Below are 13,947 nucleotides of genomic sequence, written 5' to 3'. Positions count from 1 at the left end.
TGCTCTGCTATGTCAGCTAATTGAGTAGAACGTATCCAGCAGGGAGCACCAAAGTCTGGTAGGGACTTCAGCATTCCTATCTGGTGCACCATAAAGGATTAAATAAATATGGGCTTGTGTGCTGCCAAGACACAGGTGAGCTTTCATACAGCTTAGGAATGGACCTTTCTCAGATCTTCTGCTTATATAAATAAGCACTATCTGCTGCTGCAGCCTTGTGGCTTCTATGCCCAGCCCAGCCAAAGAATTTGGAAGACTCATGGCAAGCACTCATACTAGCACACTCCCTAGGTACTTCTGATGGCACAGTCTAGTTAGGTGAGTCATGCTGTGGCTTTGCACTGAACTCCGCTCATCTTTGCAGCATGTGTATTAACCTAGTAGGCTACCCTTACAGTTATAGTTAAATTGTACTGAAAACCAGAGGCGAGATGTTCTTAATATCATTATATCGTAAGACATACTCGTCTCTACAACTTAGTCGATGACTTTTAAATAATGCCGATCTACAACTGAATTCTTGTCAGATTAAGCATATGGCTCAATCAGCTAATCAATGAAGAAGCATTCCACTTATTAAAGAACAAACAGTCCTAATGGCTTTGTCAATCTTGTTCATCATACCTATGTATTTTTTTTTTTTTTTTAAGAAAAAAAACTGCCGTTTGACACAGAACGGAACAGCCTTTTAAAGTCACACTGGCGATCAAAATACAAGGATCCCAAGCAACAGTATCGTGTGGAAACCACATATTTGTCGTGTGCCAATGTGACTGTTTACGTGCATGCCTCAAGTTATTCGTACTACGGGACAAAACATTAGCTGTGTGACGCCAAGCTCAGAGACATGGAAACAAAGGTAGGACAAGCAAGCGGACAGACGCAGGAAGTAGTTTGCGCCTGCGCAGTGCTTTCCCCAGAGCGAACTCCCTAAACTGTCTCGGTTGGTAATGATGGCGCCCCGCAGTCAGTGGCAGGCGGTGTTCCTCGTGTTCTGTCTCGTGGTGCTCGCGAGTCACCGCTCCGTGGGGAAGAGAAGCGACGTGCGTCACATCACAGATGGCAATTGGCGCCAGATCTTGGAGGGCGAGTGGATGGTGGAATTGTAAGGGCTTTTTTGAAGGGGGCGTCCGTATCTGTTTAAGTGGGTGTGGTTGTGTGTATGTGGCGGGTAGCCTGTCCCCTGGTGAACAGGCCTGAGCATGGGGAACAGGCCCACGGGTGGCTGTGCGTGAAGCAGGGTCGTTCATTTTGTTGCTCATTTCTAGATGACGGGCTTTATTTGAGGAGACACACTTCCCCTTCTAAAGTATTTTCTAGGGACGCTCCTTAGCACAGTTCCTCTGGAGGTGACTACAAGAAGAGCCCACCGCAGCTGCTCTAGTAGCCTGGTACAGCCCAGACAAGGGGGGCTCTAAAGGCAACCCTATATTCAGTGCTGGTGCAGGAAATGGAAAAACAGAAGTTCCGGTACTCTTCATGTAAAAGTATTACGTTTTTCTTGAGAAGTGCAGGTACTCTCCCTCTCATAATAAAAAAGTGCTGGTACCGGCCCATTTAAAGCTCTGCTCAGTGCCACTGAAATTATGCGAGTGAGTTGAAGTTATGCAGCAGGGTTGACTAAATTATGTACACGAAAAGACAAATTATGTGGCGTAATGTAGCTCTTTTTTATGGTAATAATTAGTCTATGTTTTTTCAAGTGGTAACACTGGGCAAAGATGTCACCTCGTTAGTAACTGTTTAACAACCAGATGCATCAATAAACCACTGAACGATGACTAGTCAACCTTTATGAAGGGCCTACTGGTTGGGAACACTGGTCACCACGTTTTTAATAACTTATACCCCGTTTGAGTTAGAAACTATTTTATGTTGTTAAAATACGCAGATTTACGCAGAAGATAAGGGCAATGGCGGGTGCCACTCAACGCGGACGGTGGGGGGAATAAAATATAAAAAAAAAGCTTACTTTAGGGGGAGATGCGTTGGTCTCCCCTCCGACCTCTTTCTTCTTGGTTCACACAGGCACCCAGCTAATCACAATGTTGTTGACAGCAACGTGATTGGTCTGAGCGGCTTGCTTCACCGCTCAGACTGGGAGTTGGAGCCTGGGTATGTTATCCACTCTGCTGTCCAACACAGCTATGAAGAAAACATGCAAAGTGCGCACAACTGTTTGGCTGGCCCAAAATTGGCCGTCCAAAGCATCATGGGCACTTTGTGCAGCAACAGCCATCCTCCGGCCCCCTCCCTCCAGCGCAGCCGTGCCCCTTACTCCCAGGAAAAATAAAAAGATAATAACATTGTGTTATTGTTTTATTTTTCCTTTACCCACAATCCAGTGGGGTGATGCTCCTCCGCCTTAGTGGGTGTGCCACCCCTGGATATGGGATTATGTGACAGATACACCAGTTTTGTAATTATGCGGAAAACACCAGAGCTACTCATTCACGCAATTTTAGTGACTCCAACACCATCTCTTGACCTGTAAGAGTTGTAAAGAAAATACTTTTAATTAAATATCTATTCATTTTAAATATTTTTAGCCAGACCAATTGGGAAATATCACCAGTTGTTTCACAATGGATATGTTCTTACTTCCATGAATCTCTGCCAGACACGTACCTTTGCCTAACCAAATGCTCTTACATTGTAATGTAGAACTTAAGTGCCCTGTTATTCAAACCACCTATAACCTGAGTTGGAGCAGTTTATTGCACTACTGACTTGATTTTTTATTTTTATTTTTATCTTATTCATTGTCATTTTTTATGTGTTGATCAACTCTATTGGTGAAGCTTCAGTTCCCTTTGAACAATCCCATGCCTTCATAATGACACTCTACAGTTACATTTTTGTTTGTAGCAGTTTTTTGTGTATGAGAACCTTCCTAACTTATGATTACTATTTTAAAACTTGAAAGCACAATTCATTATTTCGTCTTTTTGTATTTTGAAAATTAAGTGCATTTTTTACTTTTATTTTCTTTCACGTTCTCAGCCTCTAGAGTGTTAGTAGAATGTTACATTTTGTTTTGATATATATGGACTTTGTCAGTTTTTGCTACACTTCAATGCCTGTCATTGGTATCTATGTTTAGTCTACAAAAAGGAGTTTAAGATGTTACTTATGCTTATTTTGCTGACCGTGTTTTTTAAGAGAACTGTTGACACTCTTAATAAAAAAATTAACAGGGTTGATACTTATCGGGGGTGTGAAATATAATAAAATATCTACTTGTCCATGGGACAGTTTGCTTTTTTAAATCTGTTTCTCCTACTTAAAAAAATCTACTTATTCCTTTGGTGCAATGTAGTATGGCAACAGATTGTGGAAGCAATCTTATTATATAAGAGCTCTGAAAATAGCCTCTCTGATTATGCCAGGGATAATATTACAGTAGGGCTTGAATACTAGCAAGTTCCTTATTTTGCCTCCTTTCTGCAGGCTTACATACTCGGCCTGTAGGTAGCAGTAAGCGATAGTTCCAGGGTTGCAGTGCCCTTTTGAGTCTGCAAATCTACTAAAAAGAGAGATAGATCGATACCCCCAAATTATCGCCAAATTGCTTTGTTAGATGCAGTGGGTAAGTTATTTGCAAAAAGCATAATAATCCATCTAAATAGCTGGGTTGAGGAAAATGCAGTTCTATCCGTGGAAGACGCAGGCATTAGAAAGGCACATAATACGCTTGATAACATCTTATTAATGCAACGATAAATGACAAATACGTTCAGGTTAGGGGAGGAGCAGTATATGCTGCATTTATAGACTATTCTACTGCGTTTGAAGGGTAGATAGGAAGACCCTCTGGAGGAAACTGCTCGGGTTGAGGGTTCCACCTTGCCTGCTACGTTTAGTTACAGCTCTGCACTCATCCACCTGTTGCAAAGTCCTTTTGGGAGGAGAGCAGGGTCTGTCCTCCAAATTCATCACAAAAAATGGACTGAAGCAGGCTTGCATACTGGGACCACTGCTATTTTCCCGTTACATTTACAACATGACCGCTGCTATAGGGAAGGCTGATAGTTATGCGTCTAGAATAGTTGGCCGCTCCTTTGCCTGTCTTTTAAACGCGGATGACATAGTAGTGATGGACCTTACTCCTAAAGGTCTAAATCACCTTATTGGCCACCCTGAAGCAATACTCTATGCAGCACTACTTGAAAATTAATACACTTAAATCTCAAGTAGTACAATTCATGGGGAAAATAGTTGGGGGAAAAAGCTAATCTATTTTGGTCCCTTGGGCAACATAAGCTAGAGCAGGTAAACTCATTGTTTTTTAGGTAAAATTATATCCTGCTCTCTCACTGATCAAGATCATATTCAGAATATTATCAGCAAGGACCTATCTCTAGTGTAAGGTTTAGTGGCCTTTTTGTAATTCAGTTTGCCGGCGCCACTTCCTCCATTTACTCACAGCCTACCAAGCAAAAATTCCGGCCACCCTCTTGTATGCAATAGAATGTATCAAAATCTTGAAATGGGACTTCTCGATAAAATACAAGGGTGGATTTTAAGACGTTTCACCTCCTGTAATACCTTGGCCCCAGTGGCCGCTTTAAGGATAGAATTTGGCATTAGGAATCTCTTTGTCCAGGGCCTTGCGGCGGTGGTCCAGAGGGCCCACTGTCTAGCACATAGTGAGGAACGAACTCAGAGAAACCTGGCTTTTATAGAAATCTTCAATAGTCTGAGAGGAAAATCCAGGTTTTTCAGAAATTATACTTGTGCGGTTCAGCTGTTAGAGCTGGATCCGGATCTTTCAACAACGGTACAGCATACTACTCTTTAAAAAAAAAAAAAAAAAAAAAATCCTGAAGGAGGTGACATGGTCTAAAGGTTTTTTAATGGATCAGGAGTCTTGTCTCCTAAAGAGGAGTCTTGAGAAAGTAACTAAAACAGTGACCCTCAAATATGCTCATGCCTATCTCGTGTGGAATCATTCGAATGGAGTGAGGCGCCTTTTTATCTTAATTAGATTAGATAGAGTGCCACTCAGGGAATTAATCTCCAAATGGGATGGAGCCACGAATATCTGACCTGTGCCAAAGGGGGGTACAGAACATTAAGCATTTTTTATTTGTCTGCCCTGCTTTAACCATTCACCGGAAAAAATGGCTGAAACTCCTCTTTTTGCAACTAAATATTCAATGAGCTGGGGAGGTCCTGAACGCTTTATATAAACCACCAAATGAAATGTTCTGTATTAGGATTTTTAATTTCTTTAAATCTTTTTTAAACCTCTTTTAAATCCCTCTCGATTGGTGAGTGTGGGGGGTTTGCCAGTGCTGACTCACTATAGTAATGTTGGGTCTGTGCTGGACGACTCCCTCGACTTACCTGGGAGGAGGGATCTTATAAGGATTTGTTGATTTTCAAATACGTTTTGTATAAACAAGTGATTGGTTAGAGGGTAGCATGCCTATGTTAGATCTTTGGCTTCTGGTACCAGGGACATAGGGTGATTGTTCAACTGAGATTTTAATCTGGACATTCTCATAAGGTCATCGGGGAAGTCGATAAGATTGATTTCTTTTGGAGTCTTTTTTTTAAACATAGTATTCGGGTTGCTATAGACGAGATATATGGCAAAGAGTGGGAGGGGAGGACTTTCTTTTTATGATTTTAGAGAAAGTAACTGTGAGAACTTCATTTTATATGGAACTATATTTATATTATTTTATTGCTGTGTACGTTTTTTGCATGCAGACTTTTTTGGTGTTCCAAATAATGAAATAAATACATTGAATCGAATTGCAAATCTACTAATTTGCATTTTTTAAGGGTTTCTGCCAGCTCTTCTCTAATCGTTTTCCATACTGAGAAAGTGGTAATTTACTTCTCCCAGGGATGGGGAAAATAGTGATTGGAGGGAAAAGTGAACCTGTAAATGCTCAACAGATTTTTGTTTGAGCAAATCTACACATTCATACTTGCTTGTGCTAGAAATACAGTTCAAAAATATTTTCTTGGAGTTCTGGTTCTCAAAAAATCTACTCGATCAATGGCGAGTCTTATTTGAACAGGTCGAGCTATTTTTAGGACTTACTCACCCCTTCTGGTGAGTTGACACTGAACAGGTGTTCAGTTCAGTTGAAAAGTGGAGGGGCAATAAAAGATGCCTTTAAATCTTGTTCTTCTGTCAAAATTGCTCTGTGTTTGCAGACAGAGGTCAAAAGTCTGTTTTTCTTACAATTAATTGTACTTCTGACTGCAGAGTTCCAGGACTTTGTAAGGTGAACCGTGTGACCTGCTGCTTAGAATGTAAAATAAAAGGCTATAGGGTGTCGGGTTTTACTAACAAACAACATTTAAATGTCAACTATGCAAACATTTCAAAATATATATCTGTAGTTGTAAAAGTCTTTTTTTTTCTTTTTTTTTTTATATTTCTGTGTGATGAAAACAATATTTTAATAGGATGAAAACAAATCAGAATACTGATGTTGATGTGCAAAGGATATATTTTCTGGTACACAATTTTCACAGATCATTAATACACTATAATTTTATCAGTAAAGTTGCAAGTTAGTTGAGTGGTTTTGAACATTTCTTGGAAAGTTACTGTGTGTAAATGACAATATGTTACCCCATTATTGTTTAGTAATATATTTATTAAAATTGAGTGTTTAAACAAACTGAGAAGCTGTTGTTAGTAAACTAAAAGAAGTCTTGTGTTATGTGAGCTAGACGCCATGGGTATGTGGGCTAGATTCTTTTTATGCATGCAGCAAACCTTGGTCTACTTAATCAAACAAAAGAGGGTTTTTTGTACTGCAGAAATGCTGAGCTCACACATTTGAAGGTGCAACCATATGTGAGAATGAAGAAAAAAGCAACTCTGTAAACTAATTGCCTGGGATCACACAATTTGAGACCCGTTTATGGGTCAAGGACATTAGAGCTGGGTAGATGATTTAAGTTACTCGACCTGCAGGTCTAGTAACATTTTTATGATTTTTCGAGGTCTGAGTACGATTTCCTTGACATCTTCTGTAAATTATTGTGAATTTATGAAATAATTAACTCTGCACTAATGCAAAGACATATACCATGGGTCCTCTTTTGTGACTTAAAGAACTTGACCTCTAATTAGGTCTGGTATTAACCCCTTTGCTGCCAGGCCTTTTCCCCCCTCAGGTGGCAAGCCTTTTTTTGGATATTTGGGATAGTTCGCACTTAGGCCCTCTTAAGGTTTTCTCCACATAAGCTACCCTTGCCAAATTGCATCCTTTTTTTCCCAACGTCTTAGGGATTCTAGAGGTGCCCAGACTTTGTGGGTTGCCCTGAAGGAGACTAAGAAATTAGCCAAAATACAGCGACAATTTTGTTTTTTTCAAAACAATGGGGGAAAAGGGCTGCAGAAGGCGGCTTGTGTTTTTTCCCTTAAAATGGCATCAACAAAGGGTTAGCGGTGGTAAAATCACAATCTTCTCATCTTTCAGGAAGGGGCAGAGTTGAATTAGAAAACCCCATTTTTCAACACAATTTTGACATTTTACTGGGACATACCACATTTTTACTATTTTCTTGTGCTTTCAGCCTCCTTCCAGTTAGTGACAGAAATGGGTGATAAACCAATGCTGGGTCCCAGAAAGCTAAACATTTCTGAAAAGTAGACAAAATTCTGAATTCAGCAAGTGGTCATTCGTGTAGATCATACAAGTGTTTTCTACAGAGAATAACAGCTGAAATAAAAGAATATTGAAATTGACGTGGAAAAAAACCCAGACATTTTTCTCCACGTTTTACTCTGTCACTTTTTCCAGCGATGCCAGATTTTTAAAAGCAATATACAGTTATGTCTGCTGGACTCTTCTGGTTGCGGGGATATATAGGTCTTGTAGGTTCATCAAGAACCATAGGTACCCAGAGCCAATAAATGAGCTACACCTTGCAATGGGTTTTCATTCTGTACCAGGTATACAGCAATTAATTTGCTGAAATATAAAAAGTGAAAAATAGATATCAAGAAAACCTTTGTATTTCCAAAATGGGCACAAGATAAGGTGTTGAGAAGCAGTGGTTATTTGCACATCTCTGAATTCCGGGGTGCCCATACTACCATGTGAATTACAGGGCATTTCTCAAATAGACGTCTTTTTTTTCACACACTGTCTTACATTTGGAAGGAAAAAATGTAGAGAAAGACAAAGGGCAATAACACTTGTTTTGCTATTCTGTGTTCCCCCAAGTCTCCCGATAAAAATGGTACCTCATTTGCATGGTTAGGCCTACTGCTTGCGACAGGAAACACAAAATGGACGCATCACATTTTTACATTGAAATATGACATGTTTTTTGGAAAGTGCCTAGCTGTAGATTTTGGCCTCTAGCTCAGCCCGCACCTAGGGAATCCTAGCAAACCTGTGCACTTTTGAAAACTAGACACCTAGGGGAATCCAAGATGGGGTTACTTGTGGGGCTCTCACCAGGTTCTGTTAACCAGAATCCTTTGCAAACATCAAAATCTGGCCAAAAACACTTTTTCCTCTCATTTCGGTGACATAAAATTCTGGAATCTGAGAGGAGCCACAAATTTCCTTCCACCCAGCGTTCCCCCAAGTCTCCCGATAAAAATGGTACCTCACTTGTGTGGGTGGCCGAGGTGCCTCCAAGAGAAAAATGCCAAAAACCTGTAGAGATTGAGTGGATAGCACAGCTACTTGATAACCACATATTTTTCTTTTATACATCCTTTAGGCTGACTCTGCTTAGGGGACCGTCACAAGAGAGGTATCATTTTACTTGGGAGACTGAAGGGAACTCTGGGTGGTAGGACATTTGTGCCACAGCGGTGATCCTACAAAGAAAAGTGAGGGAACTATGCTTTTTTAAGCAAATGTGGAGGTTTGCAGAGGGGTCTGGGTAAGAAAGTGTTGGGGGATCCAGGCAAGCCACACCCCCTTGGACTCCTTGGGGTGTCTATTTTTATAACATGTCTGGGTTTGGTAGGTTTCCCTAGATGAAGGCCACTCCCGGGACCAAAAACATAGGTGTCCCCTGAACACAGGTAGTGTTGCAATAGATCAATTTGATGTGTCCACCTACTTATGTGTTGTTCCAGACACAAAAATTGTGAAACGAAATGCACTTTGGTTATGTTAAAAAGACCTCTCACCCACCAACCAAGTTGGTGGCATGCTTCCTCATTGGGGTCCCACCCGAGACACCTAGCGTGTCACAGGTGTGCTGCAATGCCTGATTACAGCGGAGCAGGTTTTGTCATTTTTACCACACATACTGGTTGGATTTGGCATGAGGGTGAGTGATGGTTCAGTGGATCAAATTTTATTAACAAGAGATTTCACAAAAATGAAATGCACTGTTAATAACTGAAAGGCCAAACAATTGAACCAGTGACGCACAGTTCGTGAGCTGTAAAGCCACGACAAGGCACCAACCGCTTTACTTCCATTCACACACCTTCCATACATGACATGCACAAGACCATTCACGGCACCAGCCATGGGCCTCGCACATTACAACACTCACATCGGCAGACAGCGCCACTCAAGGGCCCATCACTTTCATACGCCACATGCCTGATACAGCAATCACACCAGCTGATGAGTGTGTGGAGTGGCGTTTGGCTGGCACTGCCAGCCAAGCGCCACCCCACGCACACCGCCAGCCAAGCGCCCCGACTCACACTGAAAGCCAAGCACCACACCACACACACTATCATCACTTTTTTTTTTTGTTTTTGTTTTTAATCAATAAAGAAACCACCAACTATAAATAAGTACAAAACTACAAACGCAAAAGCTCTAACTGAATTCATCACAGTAATGCCAACCGTGAAACTGAACATGTAAAAATATAAAACAGCAGTTTAGGGTCATGGAATTTCCGAATAATTCTTCTGTGTGTAGTAGCTCCTGAAACAGCCACCCACACACAGCCCAGGCTTTAAAGGGCAATCAGGGCAGAATATCCTAGTCTCCTTCCTGATACCTCTTTGAGCACAGACTCTACATCTCTTAGCAGGAAAGTTTTTTTTTTTTTTTTTTTTTTTTTTTTTTTTGGGCCGTCGGAGGAATGTGCTCAGCAAAGTGACAATATTTCAATCTAGCCACATCCTCCACCACTGCTTCTCTAGGAACTCTTGCCTGTTCCAGCACAACAATGCTCGCTATGATAGACTCCTGAAATTTCGCAAATGTCATCCATGTCTCTGGTGAACTTTCCTTGAACAGAACAAAAGCATTAAGTTTCCAAGTGGAACAGGTGAACCGCTAATTTCTTATACCAACCATAAGACTTATGAGCAGCAGTGTAAGGTTCCAACCTCTGTTCTACTGTATCAACACCACCCATGTGCTTATTATAGTCTAAAATGCACACAGGTTTGCGCACTTCAGTAGCTTGACCCCAAACATCTACAGGTGAAGTACTCTCATCATGGATGGTAGTTAGCATGTACACATCCCTCCTGTCTACAAATTTCAGAGCTAGCAGCTCATCATTCAGCAAGGCACTGCACTATCCCGTCTCAATTTTTTTACAGACAAGCTCTCTTTGATAGCCTTTCCGATTAGAGCGGATTGTGCCTCAATCAACAGTGTCCCCTCTGAACAACTCCTTGAACAACTGAACTTCAGTGTAGAAGTTATCTACATATAAATGGTGACCTTTGTTAAACAGTCATCTACCAAGTTCCCAAACAATTTTTTCACTAACTCCAAAAGTGGGTGGACAACCAGGGGGTTCAATATTGGAATCCCTACCAGTGTAGATCTGGAAATTATAAACATATCCTGTACTACTTTCAGACAGCATATACATCTGTGCCCTCTTGCTAGGAATGTTCTGCCTAAAAACCAAACGACCCTTGAACAGGACCAAAGACTCATCTACAGATATTTCTTTGCCTGGAACATAGATCTCTGAAAACCGATCTACCAAATGATTAAGGACAGGTCTAATATTAAAAAGACGGTCAGAATCAGGGTGATCTCGTGACAAGGCTAAAGCATTATCTACAAAATGCAACATCCGAAGAAGAAGCTCATACTGGTTACGACTCATGGTGGCAGGAAATAAAGCAGTTGCCATCAAGGAACTAGTAGACCAATATGAAGACAGTGATAGCTTCCTTATCAGCCCCATCAGTAAACCCAAGACCTTTTTCAACTCGTCCAGATTTGTGGGAATCCACTGTCTAGCTCTAGAGTGTGGCCTAAGTCTAGCATCATTGTCCCTCAAATACTGCTCTGCATACAAATTAGTCTGCTCGACAATCGCTTCCAAAAATATATTGTCCATAACAACTCAAAAAAAGTTGATGGGCAAAAAGTTTCCGTATTAACTTGACACCCTGGGAAACCAGTAAACGTAGGCAACTGTGGCTGCTCCATGTCTGGTGCAACCCATGTGTCAGGTCTTCCAATGGGAAGCCTTTCAGCCGCTGGCTACTGCACCATTGGCACATCAGTGTCCTCCTCTAAAACAGGCCCTTCATCAGCACCGAGAGTGGCTTCAACATTAGATGATTCCTCTCTGGCAGAAAATTCACTTCCAGAATTTTGCACTTCCTCCTCATGCCCCAGATGCAGAGTCAGTCTCATAATCATGGTCAGAAGACAACTCAAAAAGCACACCAACAACCTGCTGAGGAGTCATCCTACGGCTAGCCATGATCCTTCCTACAAAAATTAACTGGACACATGCACCACCAACAACGAGCACTGTGTAAGATAAGTTAAAAAAAAAGTCTAGCTTTATCACTAAGAGTTATAAACTCAAAAACTATACCACTCACTTGCCTGAAAAAGCTTGACCCACCAGCAACTACTCTGCACAGCCACAGCAATCACCAATGATATCCCACTAAAAAGAGAAAAAAAGCAAATTAGACATAAGACAACACAATAAACATTGTGCATAAATCTAAGGACAATTTCACACACAATCCTGTGTTCAGTACACCACCTACAAACATGTAATTCATGCTAAATTGGAAAAGCAGCACACATGCATATAGAAATGCTCGTTTATGTCAAATAAGTGTGTATTTCTTTGTGCCAGTATGAATAAATGTCAGCGCAAGCTGGCTCTGGCCCTGCCATGTTATCTGAAGTGAATTCCGATTAAGCATTAATTTCTTTTTATTAAAACCGCTCTTACAGATCTTAATGGCTCCGATTTTGCCCTCTTACCTATCACTATGTGGTTTCTTAATTGTTCCTGAGCTTGCTAAGTTGTAACTTCTGACCTTTATCAAAAGTTGTTGTTTCTCAAGTATTTATTGTATACATGCTAAGTGTAGGTGTAAATGATGCATGCATAAAACCTGATAAATAATGTAGCTGGCCAAATTTATTTTTCATGAGACTGATTAAAACAAAGACTTTTCAGTCTGATGTTTCTGTAGTTTTCTTCCCTTTTTTTCCATTGATTTTCTTGTATACTCTTCCTTCCTCCCTTCAATTTTGTAATCCCGTTAGTCCCTTTAATATTCCTTTCACATTTTAAAACAGCCTCTTTTTAGACATTTGTGGAATTGCCACAGCCCAGTCAGTGCCTTCCGTTTTTGATCCATGGTTTTCGATCGAATGATAATGTACAAAATACATCCTTCCTGCAATATCGTACATTTAGTCCCAGTAAACTTTTAACTGTTTGTTGCATTGATATTCTTACTAGCCTCATCTTTTTTGAAGGAACCATTTCTTTCTCGACTTTCACAAGTTCCTAATTTGCTTGACATATCTGCAATTGTATCAGAACCTTACCTGGAAAAAAAAAACTTTTCCTACTAGTTACATAATTAGTGACTGCACTTAATTCCAGAGGTAGCACGTTCCACATGTTAGTAATTTGGTAAGAAAAGGCCCCTCTTCCTTGGTGCCATAATCTAATAATATAACAACCATAAAATGATAGTCTGAAATTGATTGTGAAGAGAATGCGAGCGTATACCACCTAAGAGCTGTTATATGAAGTGGGGGCCTTTAAAACGACATATACAGAGGCTCCTAATGATTGCATGTTTATGAACTGACTGCCAGTGAAACTTTGGGGATTGTCTGGGAATCTGAGTTTTCTAAGGAAAATTTAAAAGCAGACAGACTACCACGACCTCTCCAACCTTAACATTAGCTTGGTATGATTGGCATATAACAGAACTTATGAGCCTGGCCCTTAAATGTTGAATAAAGTGGGCTTAAAGAGTAGCCTTGTGGTACTTCAAACACCAGTAGTGTGGGTGATGAATTTTCTGGTGGATATGATTTGATAAAGAAGGAAGAAATTCAGCTCATTACCCTCCCCTTGATTCCTTTCCCACACAGTCTGAGTGACACAAGGGACCTAATATCAGAGGCCACCGAAAGGTCGAAGTCACCTCTAAATCCCATTGATCTGTGTCTGCTACCTTGGCCATTGTTAACCGTAAGGAAATTTATCTTTATTTAATATTGAAGTATTTAAGGTGGGGGTTCTTCAGCAATGATTACTCTAGTCTCTTTCTACAATTCCGGAACCAGTGTTGTATTAAAAGATTAGTTCACCAGACTATATATCACTGGTGCAATGCATGATTTGCTCAGAATAAGAGTCATCCAGTGAGCCACATTTGACTATTATCATTAACGTAATAGTGCTTTCTGCCATCAGGGAAGTAAGTCCCATTAATGTATTCAGTAGTTCAGAGGACTATTTGATGTTCCCATCTCCTTAGTAGAAAGGCATACACAGCTGTTCGCCCATGGCCAGATTATGTTGGAATCCATTGTATACGTATATTTTTATTATTAATATATTTAAGTAATCTTTTTATTTGCATATGAACATTTACATGCAAAAGAAAATTACCTGTGGCACAATATAGAACTTAAGCAAACAAAGAAACCATGAATAGTTGTGACTATGGCAACCTCTGAATCCACAGCATACAACAAATAATTCCTGAGAAGATCAAAATCTCCCTTCCCT

At 40.6% G+C, this 13,947-nt stretch overlaps 1 protein-coding gene across 2 annotated transcripts in view; it reads left to right on the top strand.

Annotated features, from left to right (window-relative positions):
- Positions 1–909: 909 nt before the first annotated feature.
- The window catches only part of TMX1 (thioredoxin related transmembrane protein 1), an 80,476-nt gene continuing 67,438 nt past the window's right edge, over positions 910–13,947 (top strand). Inside the window, exon 1 of one of the 2 annotated variants that reach the window (XM_069208648.1) lies at positions 910–1,105. In XM_069208648.1, coding sequence (XP_069064749.1) covers positions 951–1,105 — 155 coding nt within the window. In that variant the 5' untranslated portion in view covers positions 910–950. Of the gene's footprint in view, positions 1,106–1,435; positions 1,471–13,947 lie in introns of those variants that run through there. The other variant, XM_069208649.1, reaches the window with a different exon arrangement.

Source organism: Pleurodeles waltl, chromosome 9 (assembly GCF_031143425.1).
Source record: "Pleurodeles waltl isolate 20211129_DDA chromosome 9, aPleWal1.hap1.20221129, whole genome shotgun sequence".
In the NCBI taxonomy this organism is placed as follows: Eukaryota; Metazoa; Chordata; class Amphibia; order Caudata; family Salamandridae; genus Pleurodeles; species Pleurodeles waltl.
Note: the sequence above shows the minus strand (reverse complement) of the source record. Positions and strands in the feature narration are given on the sequence as shown.